At 42.6% G+C, this 19,746-nt stretch overlaps 1 protein-coding gene across 1 annotated transcript in view; it reads right to left on the minus strand.

Moving 5' to 3' along the window:
* Positions 1–19,746, minus strand: part of LOC144773802 (uncharacterized) — a 3,430,469-nt gene that overhangs the window by 3,037,496 nt on the left and 373,227 nt on the right. The window contains exon 3 of the mRNA XM_078658904.1: positions 3,530–3,637. Coding sequence (XP_078515030.1) covers positions 3,530–3,637 — 108 coding nt within the window. The remainder of the gene's footprint in view (positions 1–3,529; positions 3,638–19,746) is intronic.

The following is a 19,746-nucleotide window of genomic DNA, read 5'->3' on the forward strand; positions in this document are numbered from 1 at the left end:
AGTCTACTTCAGTAACCCTGAATCGCTGGTATAGCTATTAAAATTACCAGGGGACAGACAATACTCATTAGTGGATGCAGATAACCGAATCAGGCGATTGCTTCTAATGTTGTCTTTCTCCTGAATGTGAATTGCCTTGAGACAAAAGAAGCTTTGTTCTCCCAATACACAGATCTGAAACAACACCAGCTAATTTAATGACATGGACCCTGTTCTGAACTGAGAGTTCAGATAAGTCTTGGGAGCCATAATGTTAGAATGAAAATTGGCAAAACACAGAGGAACCCAGCAAATAGCCATCATTTCCCTCCCATTGTAGAACTAAGAAACTTTTTCCTGGACAAACTTCCCTGAATCAAATAACGAATAAGAAATGCACCTACCACTACAAAATGTTAAGTATTTCCAATAAACTCACTTTTCTACTCCCCACCCACTCCCTGGAAGAAACATCCAAGAGGACAACAAGAAATTAATTTATCAAGGTACGCTTTTATCTTGCTACCAGCAAGTAGTGTTTCCATTAGCAATCCTGTATAAGTGAGCAGAACCTTGCACCACTGACCAAGACTGACTTGAGGCAGGCAAAGCCCTACAACACCATCATCCAATCCAAAGCTCACCCCCTTATCGATTATAATGGGGATGCAATGTCTTCCTGCAGGCTGGTGCACCTCTTACTGTGATCCCCCCCCACCAAGCACTGCTCTCTGAGGGTTAGTGTTCCACCGCGCCTTCCATGGAATCTGAAAACTGGCGGAATGGAATGTTACACCGGTCTCGCCATACCACTACTGCTACTTTATTAAAAAAATGTTAGGCTTAAGGCCGAATATCGCAGAACACTTTATGTAAAAATGAATTTTAAGAAAAAGGCATACTCATCTATGGTTTAGAATGAGCAGGCTCAAAAGAATAAAAGAAATGAAAGTCTAAGGGAATACCCCCGAGAAGCATTCCAGACCAAAAGGAGCCTAAAACATGGGTATCAAAGAAAAACACGAAGTGGGTAGAGAGGGCATATTGTTTGTAGCGAAAGAAGGCTTTTTTCCAAAGAGGAAAGAGTCATTAAAACAGTCTTGGATCAGGAACGTCAGGACCTGAGAGGCTACCCTCAGCTTAATATAGAAAGTGATTAGACGAGGAGATGCAGGGGGATATTCACAAGGTGAGGAATCCACTGGCAGATGTATCCATCGGAAAGGCAGGGCACTAAATGAGGAGGAATGGGCGCACATCCTAGAAGAGACCAAAACGTGAACAGAAACCCATAGTTCAAATTTACCCAGTTTAACTGCCTACATCGAACACCCCCAAGATAGCCAAAATGTATCTGGGTATATCAGACCATTGTATCAGATGCAAAGGTACCATTGCAGACTTCCGGCATATGGTTTGGGACTTTGCAGTAATCAGACAATGTTGGAAAGATATAATTGCACATGCTGCAGAATCTGCATATTAGTGATAAGAGGTCATATCCCTGACATGTTTACTCGGCCCAGTTCATAGACCAAAGAGGGTAAAAAACACTTGTGCATTTTCAGACTTGGCCCTGACATTAGCTAAATGTAATATAACCAAGAACTGTAACTTAAAAGTGAACAAAGCATGCAACATTAGGACTTGGCTATTGGATGTAAAGCAATTGTGGACACCAAAATAAAAGCAATTACAATACAGAGAAAGAAACATGATACCAACTGTGAAATCTACATATTAACAACAACAGAGGTATAATTTGTTTGCTAATATGATGTATGTAGCAATGCATAAAGTCAATAAAGAACTATTTAAAAAACAATTTAAAAAGTCTACTTCAGTAACCCTGAATCGCTGGTATAGCTATTAAAATTACCAGAGGACAGACAATACTCATTAGTGGATGCAGATAACCGAATCAGGCGATTGCTTCTAATGTTGTCTTTCTCCTGAATGTGAATTGCCTTGAGACAAAAGAAGCTTTCTTCTCCCAATACACAGATCTTAAACAACACCAGCTAATTTAATGACATGGACCCTGTTCTGAACTGATAGTTCAGATAAGTCTTGGGAGCCATAATGTTAGAATGAAAATTGGCAAAACACAGAGGAACCCAGCAAATAGCTATCATTTCCCTCCCATTGTAGAACTATGAAACGTTTTCCTGGACAAACTTTCCTGAATCAAATAACGAATAAGAAATGCACCTACCACTACAAAATGTTAAGTATTTCCAATAAACTCACTTGTCTACTCCCCACCCACTCCCTGGAAGAAACATCAAAGAGGACAACAACACATTAATTTATCAAGGTACGCTTTTATCTTGCTACCAGCAAGTAGTTTTTCCGTCAGCAATCCTGTATAAGTGAGCAGAACCTTGCACCACTGACCAAGATCTGACTTGAGGCAGGCAAAGCCCTGCAACACCATCATCCAATCCAAAGCTCGCCCCCTTATCCATTATAATGGGGATGCAATGTCTTCCTCCAGGCTGGTGCACCTCTTACTGTGATCCCCCCCACCAAGCACTGCTCTCTGAGGGTTAGTGTTCCACCGCGCCTTCCATGGAATCTGAAAACTGGCGGAATGGAATGTTACACCGGTCTCGCCATTCCGTTACTGCTACTTTATTAAAAAAATGTTAGGCTTAAGGCCGAATATCGCAGAACACTTTATGTAAAAATGAATTTTAAGAAAAAGGCATACTCATCTATGGTTTAAATAGAATGAGCAGGCTCAAAAGAATAAAAGAAATGAAAGTCTAAGGGAATACCCCCGAGAAGCAGTCCAGACCAAAAGGAGCCCAAAACATGGGTATAAAAAAAAACACGAAGTGGGTAGAGGGGGCATGTTGTTTATAGTGAAAGAAGGCTTTTTTCCAAAGAGGAAAGAGTCATTAAAACAGTCTTGGATCAGGAATGCCAGGACCTGAGAGGGTACCCTCAGCTCAATATAGAAAGTGATTGGACGAGGAGACAAATGAGGAGGTAATGGACAGCACCATGTTTTCCTAAGTGAATATGTGCACCTCACTGCTTCACTTCTAGAGCACCAGGGACAATCCTGAAAGTCAAGAGTGAAGAGGACAAGTCTACAGGGGCTAACACGGTGCTTCAGAAAGGCAGCAGGACTATTTGTTGTGGCAGTACCCCATAACTGCTCCTTATGGAAGTGCTTTGAAACCAAGGCAAAACTAGGGCATTGTCTTCCCTCTAAAATAAGTGTTCAAATTTGGTTCATCAGGACATACTTGGATTCGATGTAAGATAATATCTTCCTTGCCCTCATTCTATAAATAGATATTTAGTGATGCAGTTTGTTTTCGTTTCTCCTTCCTCAATCGAAAGAATTGGTAACGTTCAGTGAAAATCACCAAAAGGACGAAACTCTGGTCCACAATTGTAATTTACGTAAAAACAGGTCCAAAAAAAAGTAGACATCCAGTGTAATATCTCAGTGTAGGCACATTAGCGGAAGTGGGGCTACATATTTGATAAAAACTGTAAAAACGTTCTTATGCTAGAATAAAATAAACATACTTGCCTTCCATAGTAGTATACGGTATCGTCACATTTGTTTTTCGTTCTTGCTTTAAATCCCAGGCACTTTTTTGACTGACTAAATTATCATACAGAGCTTGAAGTGCATGTCCTGTATACAAAACATGAATAACAATTCGATGTTAGCAATGCTGGCAATTGACCTGCCTACTTGGATATTCATGTACTAAATAAAAAAGCAGCTTCTTATTTTTTTTTATTTTTTTTATTGACAGCACAAGCAAGCATTCCTTACAAAAATAAAGCATTTTCAAAGAATAAAAAATTATAGTACATACAATTCCTTAAAGACTTAATCGAATAGCGAATAGGCAAAGAATTTACAGTGTATCAAAGAAAAATACATCAGTTTCGTCTTGAGACTCATCGTGTAGGCTTACAGCCAGCTTTTAAACCAAAAATTAATCAATTAAATCTTAATTCTCAAATGTTAATAGCCGGGTTCGTTGAAAAACATAGTCAGATTAGTGCTAAACAGTTAAAATCCTGCACGGCAAAACGATAAATCCAGGTCCTTAAATAATAAAGTGAAGGAGATAGGAGCTATTCACAGATCTAATACAGCAAAGAAAAAGTCGTTCATTCAAGAGTAGGGAACAAAATACCCCATAATTTATCCAATTTCCTCAAGGAGCGTTTCCCTCGAATTTTTGCGAATGAAAGTTCCATATCATATATCTCATTTATCATAAGCCACCATTTAGTTACCAATGGTGGTTTGTCTGAGATCCAAGCCCTAGCAATTATCAATCTGGCACAGGAAGTTAAAATAAACATTAAGTCCTTATAGATAGCAGTATTTGTTTGTATTCCCAAAAGTATCATCTCGGCAGAAAGTTTACCACAGATCATTTTATTCAGTTTCAGCACTTTTTCTATTTCGTCCCAAAATGTTTGCAGAGCTGGGCATAAAAAAAAAAAAACTTAACAGAAACTCCGATACCCTTCGCCCTTTTTTTTTTTGCTCACCCATTCGACTTGCTGGAACTGTGAACACATGCTAAAAAGGACTGGACATTACTTATTTAATACAACAGTATTGAACAGTATGACTTTTATGTGACACTTTGTTTGTGGCCCACTCCATGCCTAACACTCACTTTTACATGGGTATCCTTTGCTTATCCAGCTGAGTTCCATATAGTTGATGTGAGGTGGTAACGTGATCATGGCGAATCCTTACAGAGGAAAGAGTTAGGTGTAATTGGGCAGAGCAATTAAAGTTAAGGATCAAGAGAATCAGAGCTGCATAGCTATTACTTTTCCTTACAACTTGCTGTTTCATATTCCAAATCTATGAGGAAAAGTTGCCACACTAGGGAAAGATAAGAGGAAGTGAAAGCAGAGGCATGGTTTATTTAATTTTAGCACATGTAAGGCACAACCCTCAAATCAAAGGTAAAGCAGGTGTACAAAAAACACAATTTCAATTACTTAAGACCCATGGTCTACTTAAGAAAAATAACACAATACAAATTAAAGTAAGAGTCAGCAAATCCAGCACAACCGTTGGAATGATAAAAGGCACAAAAGTTCATATGGAAAAAGAGTGATCAATCTCAGAGGAAAGTCAAAATGAATTTCAAAAATAAAAAATAAAGTCAATATGAGTTTCAACAGTCAGAGTGTCACAAACATGACATGAAGCAGTGTCTGAGACCCCCACGAAACGTCCAAGGTAACATTATGAAAAATCAAAGCGTTGCTCGATGTGATCCAGAACCACTAAACCGCCTACAGATTCTTTATTAAAGACAAGGTGTGGGCACAGCAATACAGTAGATGATTAAAGTAATTGCCTGTTGCAAATTCCTCGGAATTCCTAGGTTTCACTGTAGACACCACCAATTGCCTTCTTCTTCCTCCGAAGAAGATCTCCAAAATCAAGAAGGAGATAAGACATGTCCTCAAACATCAAAATCTTTCCTTAAGGGAACTAGCCAGACTCCTGGGTCTTCTCTCATCCTCCAATCAAGCTATCTTTCCAGGCCCTCTAAATTATCGAGCCCTTCAAAGGATAAAAGGAAAAGCTTTGAGATCGGGCCTCTGGTACGGAGACCGTGTTTCCCTGAACCATGGAAGCCATTTTGGAACTAACCTGGTGGTTTTGAGAATTTGGATGCTTGCAACGGCAGAGCAATTTTTGGTTCAACACCAGATTTTATTTTGGAATCAGATGCGAGCCTTCATGGCTGGGGTGCCCGTCTCCTAGATCAGAACACTGGAGGAGTTTGGTCTCAAGAGGAGCCTTCACACCATATAAACTACTTAGAACTGACTGCAGGTCTTTATGCTCTAATGAGCTTCAAACACTCTCTTCAAGGCAGATCAGTTATTCTAAAAATGGACAACATGTCCGCCGTTGCCTACATAAACCGCCTGGGAGGAACCAAGTCGGAAGACTTGTCAAACTTAGCAAAGAAACTTTGGATGTTCTGCTGGAACACAAGATCTCTCTAAGAGCAGAATACCTTCCAGGGGAATCGAACCTTTCAGTGGATTGGAATTCGAGATTCCTTCTGGATCACTCTGATTGGAAACTCAACACCTTAGTGTTCAGATCCCTCAACAACTTCTGGGGTCCCTTCCAAATAGATCTTTTTGCGAGCAGATTGACTTTTCAACTGGAACATTATTACACCTGGATGCCCGACCCGGGTGCTCTAGCGGTCAACGCGTTTCTCCAATCATGGGTAGGAGTCAACGCTTATGCTTTCCCTCCTTTTGCTATGATCCAGAGGGTCCTTCAGAAAGTGAGACATCAACACCCCTCCATTGTCCTGGTAACTCCCTTTTGGCCTTCCCAAGCCTGGTTCACAACTACCCTAGAGATGTCTTACGATCTTCCTTTCCTGATTCCTTCTCTCAACAACCTTCTCACCAACATAGACGGTCGAATTCATCCTCTTGTCCAAACAGAGAATGTGAACCTTCTTGCCTGGAGAGTGTCAGGAGATCAAATGATCTCGCAAGGCTTTCGTCAACAGCTTCAACTCTCCTCGGAGAATCATGGGCCCCTGGAACACATTACCAGTATAACAACATTTGGAAAGTTTGGTTACGTTGGTGCTTGGAAAGGGACTTGGATCCCGTAGAAGCACCTATCGTTGATATATTCAATTTTCTCGGAGAACAATTTGACAGGGGTCTAAGTTACAGATCTATCAATTGTTAGAGATCGGCTATCTCTGCTGGTCATTCCTTGGTCAATGGTAAGACGGTAGGTAAAAATCCTATTATTTGTAGAATCCTTAAAAGTATCAGACTTAGAAGACCTCCAAAACCTAGATATCAATCTATGTGGGATGTTAAATTAATTATTGACTTTTTCTGTAGTTGGCCAGATAACTCTCTTTTGAACAGAAAGAACCTTTCTATCCAATTAGCTACACTTCTTTGCTTAATTTCCTGTCGTAGAGTTTCTAATGTTAGAGCACTAGAAATTTCCTATAGATCTTATGATATGTTTGGAGTCAAATTTGAATTGCACAGAAGAACCAAGACTATATCTGATTCTATTTTCTATCCACGCTTTGATATTTGTTAACAACTCTGTGTTGTGGATTGTATGAAACAATATGATTTGAGAATGCATGCACTTCGCCCATGTGGTGTAGATCAGTTACTTATATCCTTTGTTAAACCTCATAAGGGCATTTCCTCTGCCTCTATTGCAAGATGGGTCAAAATTGTTATGAACCTTGCTGGTGTTGATCTAAGTATCTTCAAACCGCACTCTATCAGGGGTGCTATGGCCAGTAAATCTTTTTGGTCAGGAGGTAAGTTGGATGATATTCTTAAAGCTGCTGATTGGTCGAACTCTAAAACTTTTGCTCATCATTATTGCAAACCAATCACTCATATGTCTGATGTTGTCTTACATGGCTACCAACATGCATAATGGTAGCCTCCGGTCTTGTAATGAAATTGCGATTCTCCTATTAACATGACTAGAGAATCTGGATTTCATTAAAGACACGGAGGCTAACATTATCCCTCCCACCCTTCCCTTGGGTGGTCGATGGTTGATTTTGATTTACTGTTTAACTCATATGATATTTTTATTTTAATACTTAACTTGCTCTTTTATTCTTATGTTACTTTACAGGATTGATCTTTGTTTATATTCCTGGATTTATTTATACATTTTTCTTTTCAGATAACCTCTCGTGAGTTCATGTTCGTGACTCCTTTCTTACGGATCTTGGAGGTTTTGTTAATCCTTCATCTTTCTTGAAGTTGTGAAGTTTCGTTGACCCTTCGTTGAAGTTTTCTTGGGACATTTCCTTTCTCCTTTGCACCACATTTAAAAGAGGCTGATTGCCTAGTGCTTATTGCTATTGTTTGGTTCAGCATGTTCTAATATGGATCTATTGCTTTGTGACATATGCAGCTGCTTGGGATCTGCATTAAAAGTTATATGCATAATGTTAGCCTCCGTGTCTTTAATGAAATCCAGATTCTCTAGTCATGTTAATAGGTGAATCGCAATTCTTTATTAAAGACAAGGTGTGGGCACAGCAATACAATAGATGATTAAAGTAATTGCCTATTGCAAATGTTGTCCAACTGTGGTATGTGTCACAGACTGACATGTCAACATAGCAGTGTGACATACTTTCAAAAAACACTGAAATGTACTTTGCCTACATGAAGTATATCTACCTCATTGTGTGACCAGAACTCTGGCCAATGATGTGAAAGGACTTGGAGCTTCTACTTCCCACAGAGGCAATTGCTCAGAGTTTTGCACATAGGTTATCACACAACAAAGTAGAACGCCTCATTAGTGGGGTGCTGTGTAGGTCACATGTGAATATAAGAAAGATACAAAAAATAGAGAACTGTAGTAAAAAGTTACTTTTTCTTTTCCAACATTGTATCTTTCAAGATGCACATGCCAGAATAATGAGCATAATAGCAATAACTGTATATGATAAAGCCATCGCAAGAGTCTTCTGCCAGCAAGGCAGTAATGCTTTGTAAAGGTGTATCCTGAAGACCAAGTTGCTGCCTTCAAATGTTCGCAGTCACCACCCCATCAAAGAGTGCAGAGTGCAGCCATTGTTGCATACCTATAGTGGAGCAAGCTTCTATGTTGCTTCTGAGATCCCAGTCTGACTTCTAAAGCAGAAAACTATGCGTGTTGAAATCAAACGGCTTATGCCCTGCTTAGTTATGGCCGAGAGCTTGTAAGAATTGCCATATGTCAGAAAAAGTTGATCTGTGTTTTTTAAAAGTATTTGCCCTCTCAATGTAGAGTTGTAAACAGTTCAAGTCTGAGTGCAGGGCCCTCTAAGCCAGGGTGGGTGGCTGGGGAAGAAAGTTAGAGGATACAATTTCCAGCTCAAATGGACAATGACACTTTTGGCATGAAGTGCAGGTTCTCCGTGAGCATATATCTAGACTTCTCAAATTTGAGATAAGTATTCAAATAGATAATAAATAATGACTGAATCTTCTCAGCCCCCCTTGGCCAAAGTTTCAAGTCTGAGTGTAGGGCCCTCTCAGCCAGAGTGGGCGGCTGGGGGAAAAGGTTGGAAGATAAATTTTTTTGCTCAAATAGTGTTTTTTTGCATAAAACACAGGTTTATAATAATAACGCTTTGCTGACTCTGACCACGTTTGGATTTGTGCTGTTCCAGTTTCCTGCTACCTCTTGCGGAACCCGCTTCGCGGGTCCCGCTTCGTGGGGGGGCAACTCGCTGTCATCTGAAGGACTTTGCCATCATACCGGGAGGCGTGTGGTGTTATCAGGGCTGCGAGCGAGTGTAGCGCTGCACTGGGACTACATTACCCAGGAGCGCTGCTAGCCCGGAGTTACACCAGCTGGGCCGCTCTCCCTGACCGCACCTCTTGTACCAGAACAGGATAAAAAGTAAACGCCCTAGGACCTCAGTGGGACGCTTTGCTGACTCTGACCACGTTTGGATTTGTGCTGTTCCAGTTTCCTGCTACCTCTTGCGGAACCCGCTTCGCGGGTCCCGCTTTGTGGGGGGGCAACTCGCTGTCATCTGAAGGACTTTGCCATCATACCGGGAGGCGTGTGGTGTTATCAGGGCTGCGAGCGAGTGTAGCGCTGCACTGGGACTACATTACCCAGGAGCGCTGCTAGCCCTGAGTTACACCAGCTGGGCCGCTCTCCCTGACCACACCTCTTGTACCAGATCAGGATAAAAAGTAAACGCCCTAGGACCTCAGTGGGACGCTTTGCTGACTCTGACCACGTTTGGATTTGTGCTGTTCCAGTTTCCTGCTACCTCTTGCGGAACCCGCTTCGCGGGTCCCGCTTCGTGGGGGGGCAACTCGCTGTCATCTGAAGGACTTTGCCATCATACCGGGAGGCGTGTGGTGTTATCAGGGCTGCGAGCGAGTGTAGCGCTGCACTGGGACTACATTACCCAGGAGCGCTGCTAGCCCGGAGTTACACCAGCTGGGCCGCTCTCCCTGACCACACCTCCTATTTTCCCAAAGCCCCTATTTTAGTTATAGCCAATCCCGCTGCGCGGGAGCGCGCGGGAGCAGCCGGGAGAAGCCCGGGACAAGGGCGGGACCGTCTGTGGCCGTCCGGGGCCGAGGGAGGCCGGGCTGGGCCATCCCATTGATATTTGCCGCACTGGTACTGTAAGCAAGTTATTATAGTTGCAACATTAATTTTACTTGTCGTTATATATAGAGGTGCCTAGGGGTTATCTACATGGCCTGTTCTACAAACACATCCACTTTGCTGCCGTTGGTGGGTGAAGCGGAAGCAGCTGTTATGGGCCCCCTAGATACCTATTTTAAACGGCTGCCCCAGGACATCGACAGGGAAATTGCCTTGGCAGAAAGACGTGTGGGGCGTAGGTTGTCCATAGAATTGTTGAAAACCCCTCTTGAAAAACGTAAAAGCCAAAGTTTCCCCTCATTGGTAACCCCTTTATCATCTATCTTGCTCCCTGCTGTACACGACATTTCAAATCTTTCACTCCCAGTAAATGAGTCATTGGATACCTTTCCTTTAGAAATAGTAACCACTACTTTGCCTGCAAAGTCCCCCGGTGTTTCAACCAACTCACCCACTGGGCAACATTTTACAACTCAACCCAGTGTTCTAGCACATGCTATAAAACCTAAACCTTGCACAAAAAGGAAAAGGGGTGTTATTGCAAAGAAAGGCCAGTTCCTAAAACCCCCAAAAAAACATATGAAACTGAGCCGTCATATTACTGGGGATAACCCTATTGGGCTACCGGCGGGCGAGGGAGAAGTAGTTTCATTAGGCTTGGATCCCGTAACAATGGTATCCTCTGGGATACCATTACCATCAGGTCCAGATCCCATTGTCATAGCATCCCCTGGGACACCAACACCCAAGCCACAATTCCTTCTAGAAGTGGAGAAATTAATACGGTCCCTCTTAAACCCCTTTGAGGATAGACTTAAAAAGCTAGCTGAACAATTGGACCATCTAGAGCAGGCGAGCTTAGATAATTTTTTTTCTACCAAATCTCTAATTAAGTCCTGCCTCAAAACGGGAGGAAATATGAACACCCAACAACCAGTTGAGCGAGATGTGGGTGCCCCGCCGGTTGTTTTACAACCTCCTACTGCGAGTATTGCGAGTAGCTCTCAGGGAAAAGGTCAAAGTAGTAAGACTACCAATGACCAATCAACTGCTCTAACTAATAGTAATTGTGGGAAGACCAAGCCCCAGAGCACTGTAGTCAAAGGTAGAAAAGATTTGCCAAAGAATGCCACCCCTGTCATTACTAATACTTTACCCCTGCAAAGTACTTCGACAACCAGCCATGGTCCTTTGGCAAGCAATGATAAAAATCTAGGCAAAAATAGTGTTGGAACATATAAGTCCCATGCTCCAAAAGTGCCAAATAGAGGTGGCCTTGCAAGTGATGGAAGTAATATACTAGTGGGAAATAAGGCTCCCATGGTACCAAAGAATGTTGCCCCACCATGCCCTGTTGTCCAGGAACAAAGCCAACCAATACCCTATGTGACAAAACTTCCGACTAGGATACCCCCGATACAACTTACCCCTGACTCCTACCCCTATGTGGCTATCCTTACCAATGTTCCTCCCCTACTTCTAGGGCAAAGAGAAACCTATGAAATGTTAAAAAATAAGGTTATGCATTGGTTAAGGGTTAACAGACCTCTACCTGGGGAAGTGGATGGATTGATCATCGGGGCTAGAAGGGTTAACTGGATAGGCAGTACCCTGAAACAACTGGGGGGTGAATGTATCATAATTAACTTCCAAGATCCGAGGGTGGTAGGACTGATCACGAGACCTGGTTGGAGTACTAGCAGTGGTGGGATTGGTATTGTGGACCTCACTTTTTTTTATCCAAGACCTGTGGACGCTCTTTTTGGTGGGAATCACGAGCCAGGGAGATTCAGTTTCTTTCCTTTGGCAGAGATCAACCCTTTCCAAGTTCCTATCCCACAACTAAATGTCTGTTATGGGCAACCATGCAATCCTCATGATGGGTTGGGAAATTTGAGGTGGGGATGTTGATGGAGACCGGCAGATCCAATTGTAAATGTGGGTATTGTGGCTAGGGAGAATAACCCAGAGAAATCACTGGCAATAACAAGGGATGTAACATCAAGTCCAAATGGAGCGACCATCAATGGGGAATATGGAAATGTGAGAAGGGATAGCATGATATGTATGGGAAATATGGTGGGTGAATCAAGGCTTTTATTAGATACGGGTGTCACTGAGGGCAGGGTTGGTAATTGTGTGGACACTGTTATAGAAGAGGAATGCAACTGCGAGAGCTTGACCAACCACGCGTCTATGCCAGCCATCAATGTGGGGAGCTATAATAGCAATACCACGGGGAGGTTCCTTTCGTGGAATATCGCAGGGCTGTGTACTAGATTGTTGTCACAAAATTGGATAGATTTTGTCAACGGGTTTGAAATGTGTTTATTCCAGGAGACATGGGCTTGCGACCCAATTTTCCTCCCAGGCTATTTAAATTTTTGTATACCAGCGAGTAGAGGCCCAAGGGGCAGACCTATGGGAGGCTTAACAGTTTGGATCAAGCAAACTTTACAAGTTAAAATAAAAGTGCTTGACCTGGGTTGCAAGGATATACAACTACTCAGAATATCACCAGACAAGGGGGGTGTGATAGACATATACAATATCTATGCTAGGGGTATGAGTACTGGGAATTCCCCTACCCTAGAGGCTCTATCCTCCTTTCAAGAATCGCAGTCCCTGGGAAATAGAGTGGTTATGGCTGGCGACTTTAATAGGACCTTCGAGCCGTTGGAAAATACTGAACATCCACTAGGGCAGGAGGAAGATGTCCAATGGGGTGTCCCAAACCTGAATCTTGTACCAGTTAAGCGGTGGACAAAAGATATCTTGCTATTGAATGCGTTATGTTTGGAATATGGCTTGAGGGCCCTCAATGGAAGGACAAAGAGCGACCAGGGAGGCAATTGTACATTTGACAATGGTAATAGTAAAAGTAGAATAGACTATGTCATTTGTAGCCTTAATTTATGGTGTGGGGTGGGTGATATGGAAATTGAGGGTAGATTAGAAAGTGATCATAATCCCCTTTGTGTCACCCATTCCTGGTGGAGGGTCACGCCTGACAATCCAGAGCCGCGTAGCGAAGTTGTACCGGTTATGGCCAATGATACACGAAGAGTTAAATGGCCAAATGTGTTGGCAAATGTGGCTTCCATGGATTACATAGACTCAGAGGTGGATAAAGCAATTGCAGCCATGGAGATAATAAATCCCGTAACACCTGGTTCCTCCTTAATAACAGCTATACACGATACGTTCTTTTCTCTTATAAAACCCCATTTTACTAGATTAAATAAGGTAAATAGAAAAGCCCCAGTTAAAATGGCGAGGTGGTTCAACAAACAGTGCCGGTCAGCCAGATTGGAATTGGGTAGGGCACTTAAAAGCAGAGACAAGGGTTTGATTAGTATAGCAAGGAAACACTACAATGTTAGTATCCGCAAGGCCAAGAAAAAGTGGGACGAGGAATATTGGGAAGAGTTGCTTGAAGCTTCCGGGTCAAGAAATTCTAGATTATTTTGGCAAATTGTGAAGTGGGGCCGAGGTGGTACCCCTAATAGCCCAGATAACAATGTTAATGCGGCATCATGGGTTGAGTATTTTAAACCCCAGTATGCAGAAAACAGGGATATTGTGGTAATAGAACCTATTCCAGTGGTATTTTGCAAGGGAAACCTGTTTTCAAACAAAGAAGCAGAACTGGTAATTTCAACCCTACAAGGGGGAAAGCACCAGGCTTAGATGGGATTCCCTCAGATATTTTTAAGCACGACAAGGTACGGTGGGCTAGGTATGTGACCTCACTGGGGAATGCTCTAGCTAAAGGGGCTGAAATCCCAGAAATATGGAAGGGGGCAATAATTATACCGATATATAAGAAGGGTGATCGGTCACTCCCGGCCAATTACAGGCCGATAAGTTTGATTGCCACTATCCAAAAAGTGGTTGGGAAGATGGTGCTCAATAAACTTATGGATTGGGTAGACGAGAACAATGCCCTCTCCCCCTATCAGGCAGGCTTTAGGCGGGCAACCAGCACGGTTGATCAAATATTTCGATTTACCATGTTGCGGTGGGGGACTGTACTCCTGGGCAAGGGCAGCCTTTATGTCGCATTTGTAGACTTGAGGGCTGCCTTCGACCTGGTGCCAAGGAGTAAGCTTTGGGCAGTCCTGAAAAAAACAGGGGTCCCACTTGAGTTGCTTACTCTTATAATGCGTCTTCACGAAAGCAACTTTGCCAAAGTCCATTGGGGGAGTAATGGGGAATGTACCGTTAATTTTCCTGTTGGACGGGGTGTACGGCAGGGATGTGCAATGGCACCCCTGCTCTTCTCCCTGTTTATCAATGGTATCGTGAATAAGATGTTGGATGCAAGTGTGGATGCACCATCGCTAGCGGGCATCAGGGTCCCTATCCTGATGTTCGCTGACGATACCCTTATTGTATCTAAAACCCCAGCAGGACTCCAGCGCGCCCTGAATATATTTGATATGTTTTGCGGGGAACATGGTCTCGAAGTTAATCCTAGCAAAACAAAGTTGATGGTTTTTGGTCAAAGGCGCCGATCCCAACCAAGGGTATCTCTGAATAATATCGAGCTTGAGGTAGTAAATGTTTTTACTTACCTAGGGGTAGCGATTTCAAGCAAGCCAGGCTGGTCACGACATATTGAGAAGGCGGTACTGAGACACCAGCAGATTTCAGGGGCGCTCCGGGCAGAACAAGTGAAATCAAAAATTCGGCCTGTAAAACCGGTCCTCATGGTCTATGATGCTAAAGCCCTGGGTGCAGCCCTGTATGGGGCAGAAGTATGGGGTTTTGAGAGGCTCCCCGCCCTACAAATATCAGAGAATAGGTTCTTGAGGGGAATAACGAGCCTCCCCCAGAGCACACCATTAATACCACTTGGCTTGGATTTAGGGAGGAGACTGGTTAGTGACCGCGCCCGATTAAGGCCTATCCTTTATTGGAGACGACTGTGGACGACCCCAGAGATCCGACACTATGCTGATGGGTTTTTAGCCCTAGTTAAATCAGATATATTCCACAAAATATCATGGTTGAAGACGCTCAGGGTGGTTCTTGTTGAGCTCGGTCTCTCTAACCTTTGGGAAAATCCGGCTGGGGAAGTATTCCCAAGCAAAAACATCATTAAGGCCATATATTGGGATTATATAGAACAAAAGCTCTGGAGGAGTACACATGCAGAAACAATGGGGGGTAGATTTATGGAAATAAAAATGAGACCTGTACTAGAACAGTATTGGGACAGTATAACTGTCCCGATAGATAGGAAGTTATTTTTCCAGCTAAGGTCAGGTTCTCTCCCATTGAGGTCATTGACGGGCAGATGGAGGAGTACTAATAGCTCGTGTTGCCCGGTATGTGGTGCCCTAAATGAAAGCATTACACACTTCTTATTTCTGTGTGAGGCCTATGCAAACCCTAGGAGAGAATGGCTAGCCCCAGTTTGTAGAAACCTTGGGGTATTAAGTGGTGTCGAGGGGTTGAGAATTATTTGTACCTCCACCGAAATGCCTATAGTGCTGGGAACAGCAAAATACTTGGGGTGGGCATGGTCTATTAGGAGGAGGGCTCTATCTCTCAATATGCACTAAATTTTACATTAATTTTAAAAACTCTTTTTGTCAAAGCTTGCACAACTGTCTAAAATGTATCTCATGTGTATGAAATATGAATTTTAATTATAATGTATTTTAAATGTATGAATTTTAAATTGTATGTTTGTGCTTTTATGAGTGTATAACTCGAATAAAGCTTTTTCAATCAATAATAATCCACATTTGTAAAGCGCGATCCATCACCCGTTAGGGTCTCTAGGCGCTGGGAAGATTAAGCAAGCTATTGCCCAGAGTCACATGGTGCTGGGCTAATTTGCCGCTTGCCCCGGGGATCGAACCATGATCCCCAGATTCCGGAGTCAGTCACCCTGGCCGCGTCACCACACCTTTCCTAGGTTTATTGTGAGCATGGCTCTACAGAATTCTCAAATATAAGGTCTGTGTGTTGAATAGATAATGACTGGATCATAATGGATCATCCCCACTCTCACGGCCAATGTGATGGTTAATCAAATAGATATTTTCCTTGACAACATTTGCAGACTGAATCTGTGACCTAATTTTGAATATTTTCCTGAGCATCCCTAGAAGGGTATTTAATTGTCAGGAAATGTATTGTTTATTGGGGAAAAGGTTTGAAAGAAACCACTCATAAACTCCATCACCACAGCAGTGGCACAAAACAATCCAGCTGCTATTTGCCTGAGAGGAGTTAAGCTCTGGCTTTTTCTATGCAATCTGCAGGTAGCTTATCAAAAACAGATGTAAGGTAATGCTAAACCTACCCATCGTAGAATGCCAGAATAGTGCTGGTGTCCAAAATCTTGACTGGCTTAAAAGTGAAGGCTACTACCAGGTTGCATCAACTATAAAGGTGACTGTCATTCCTATCTTTTGGTACTAACCATAGTGAATAGAGATCACTAGAATGCCCGTGGGTGTCAAAATGACTGACTCTGTTTTGACCAAAGTGATTAGGCAAGCTGCAGGAAATTCTACTGCTCTGTACTTTTTGTCAACTCTGGCAATGGGAAGTTTACTTGCTGCTGGATTTTTAATACACATCAGTCATTCCTTTCAGAGATGATTAGGGAGAATGCCCTAATTGATACTCCTACGTTGTCTTTACAATAAAAAACAAAGACCTTTTTCCACTCATTAGGTGCTGGACGGTTGATTTTTTCAGATGCTCTGTCTATGACTATAAGCAAATGAATGTTCATCGCCCATAACAAATTTGGGTGCTGCCTTATCATGCAGAGCACTGTCCTTATCATCAACGTCGTCATCGCCACCTTTGTCATCTTGACCGTGCTCTGAAATGCTGTTTCACCAACAGGGGTAGAGGTAACTACCGAGGACGCAGAAATTACTCAACCTTTTCCGAGTCCTGAGAGAGAGATACAAGACCTCCTTCATTCTATAACCAAGGTATGGAGCTGATTAGACCCTTAGAGAATTCTTGATTCACATTCTGGGCAAAAATCTTAACTTAAACTGCAGCTCGCTTACTCCTTCCCACGTACTAGGCTTAGGTTAGGTACACCGGAGTAGGCGTATCTTAGAAGCACCAGTTGAGTACGTTTAGTCATGGTTTTATATATGTATATATTTTATCTATTTTAAACACCGTATGGCATAGAAATTAAGCCCTTATTTAGGCATAGCCCATGCTACCCAAATACAGGCATGGCTACTTCCATCCGTTCACCAAACAACACAACGATTTCTTGGAAAAACAGCTTAAGCCGTTAGGGACTTTCCCTTGCTTGAATATTGATTTCTCCAAGAACTCAGTTACTTTAAAATTAACAACTATTCCCCAGGGGTTCATTCATGACGTTCATATGCCCGACTTTACGTCAACTATGGCATTCCTTAACACCTTCTGTTGTAAACGTATCTAGGACCCTATTTAAATATTCCCGATTTATGCCCTTATGTGGTTATAACAAATCATAACCTTATAAAGGCATAAGAATCATATCCATATTAAGTCATAGCCAATGCAGTCCAAATACGGCAAGGCTACTCCCATAGACTCCTAGAAAGCACAACGCGTTCTTAAACAAACCAAGCCTCCAGCAGCCCGGGTATTCCCCCTGCTTCTGTATTGCTTTGTCCTAGAACTCCTGGAGTCCTGAAAGAACTGCGAGTTCTTAGTGACGTCTTATGTCCAACCTTACGTCAAACTCGGCACCTTCCAGGTATAAATATACCAGCAGCTTCCCTAGCAAAACACACGGTGGTTTGGAGCAGATCAGCTATCTAGTTGCCCGGCGCCCTGCTGTGGCAAGTGCCGAAGGAAGCCGACCCTCCCTTTTAACGCACTGAGAGACGCTGTCTTTTCTCCTGCCGAGAAATCCAGCTCCAGTGTTTCTGGTCACCCTTGCGGGTTGCTGGGAGATCGAGTCCTGAGAGAGAGATACAAGACCTCCTTCATTCTATAACCAAGGTACGGAGCTGATTAGACCCTTAGAGAATTCTTGATTCAGATTCTTGGCAAAAATCTTAACTTAAACTGCAGCTCACTTACTCCTTCCCACGTACTAGGCTTAGGTTAGGTACACCGGAGTAGGCGTATCTTAGAAGCACCAGTTGAGTACGTTTAGTCATGGTTTTATATATGTATATATTTTATCTATTTTAAACAGCGTATGGCTTAGAAACCATATAATGCTTTTACAGTATTATTTTATAAAACTCCTTTTACTGTACGCACTTTACTTTATGACAAGTATTACAATTGTGGCAACTCACTTCTCTTGCATGAGAAAGAAGACTGTTCAATAAATAACCACTTTTATTGAAAGCGCCCTTCTCTCTGTTTCTCTGCGCTTCTGGTGAAACTAAGCATGCACGATTGACTGAGTAAAATAGTTATCTATTGTTTCCGCGACTCTGGAGGTATACTCCTTATTCTGGAGGGAGCAAAGTTGTCATGTTTATGCGGTTGTCAGAAACTAATCCCTTCTTGTCTATTCAGGAAAGTTAATACCTTCCTGTTTACTTGAGAAAGTTTCTAGTGACCTCTGAGATAGATGGCATTCATAATTAAGACTAACGTATTCAATAGAGACCTAGTCGACCTAAGTCCTACGTCTAAACTATCGTTTATGTTATTCCAATGCGCAGAGCCTATTGGGAATATAGGAACTACACTACACTTCAAGGTATAAATATACATTCACTTGCTGTAGCAAGATACGGCGGTCCGGAGCAGTTCGAAGACCTACTTGCCCGACGCAGCTCGCTACAGCAAGTGCAGAAGGAAGCCGACTCTCCAGCTGACGCACTGATCAGGAAGCTGCCCTTCTGTGCCGAGAATCCAGCTCCAGTATTTCCGGCTCCCCTTGCGGGGTGTTGGGAAATCAAGTCCCGAGACAGAGATACCAGACCTCCTTCATTCTAAAAAGGTATGGAGCTGATTAGAACCTAGAGAAACCTTTGGTAGATTCTTGGCAAAACTAAACCTATGCAAAAAACCATACTTACTTCTTCCCACGTACTAGACTTAGGTTAGGTACATTGGGGTAGGCATATTTTAGAAGCACCAGTTGAGTATTTTAGTCTATGTTATTTATGTATTTTTATATGGCTTATACACCATACAATGCTCTAACAGTATTATTTCATATTACAGTTTACGCTGTACGCATTATACTTTGCATTCTGCCTAACGATTGTAGCATTTCAACTCTCTTGCATGAGAAAGAAGACTGTTCAATAAACCTTTTTATTGCACGCGCCCGTCTCTCTATTTCTCTGCAACTCATGCACGATTGACTGAGTAAAATAGTTATCTATTGTTTCCACGACTCTGAGAGATACGTTCTTATTCTTGGGAAACAAAGTTGTCATGTTTATGCGGTTGTCAGAAACTAATCCCTTCTTGTGTATTCGAGAAAGTTTCTAGTGACCTCTGAGCTAGCTGGCACTCACTATTAAGTCAGAAACTAATCCCTTCTTGTGTATTCGAGAAAGTTTCTAGTGACCTCTGAGCTAGCTGGCACTCACTATTAAGTCTAGTAAATTCGATAGAGACCTATTGACTTAAGT

The sequence above is a fragment of the Lissotriton helveticus genome, chromosome 8 (genome assembly GCF_964261635.1).
Source record: "Lissotriton helveticus chromosome 8, aLisHel1.1, whole genome shotgun sequence".
NCBI classification, from domain to species: Eukaryota; Metazoa; Chordata; class Amphibia; order Caudata; family Salamandridae; genus Lissotriton; species Lissotriton helveticus.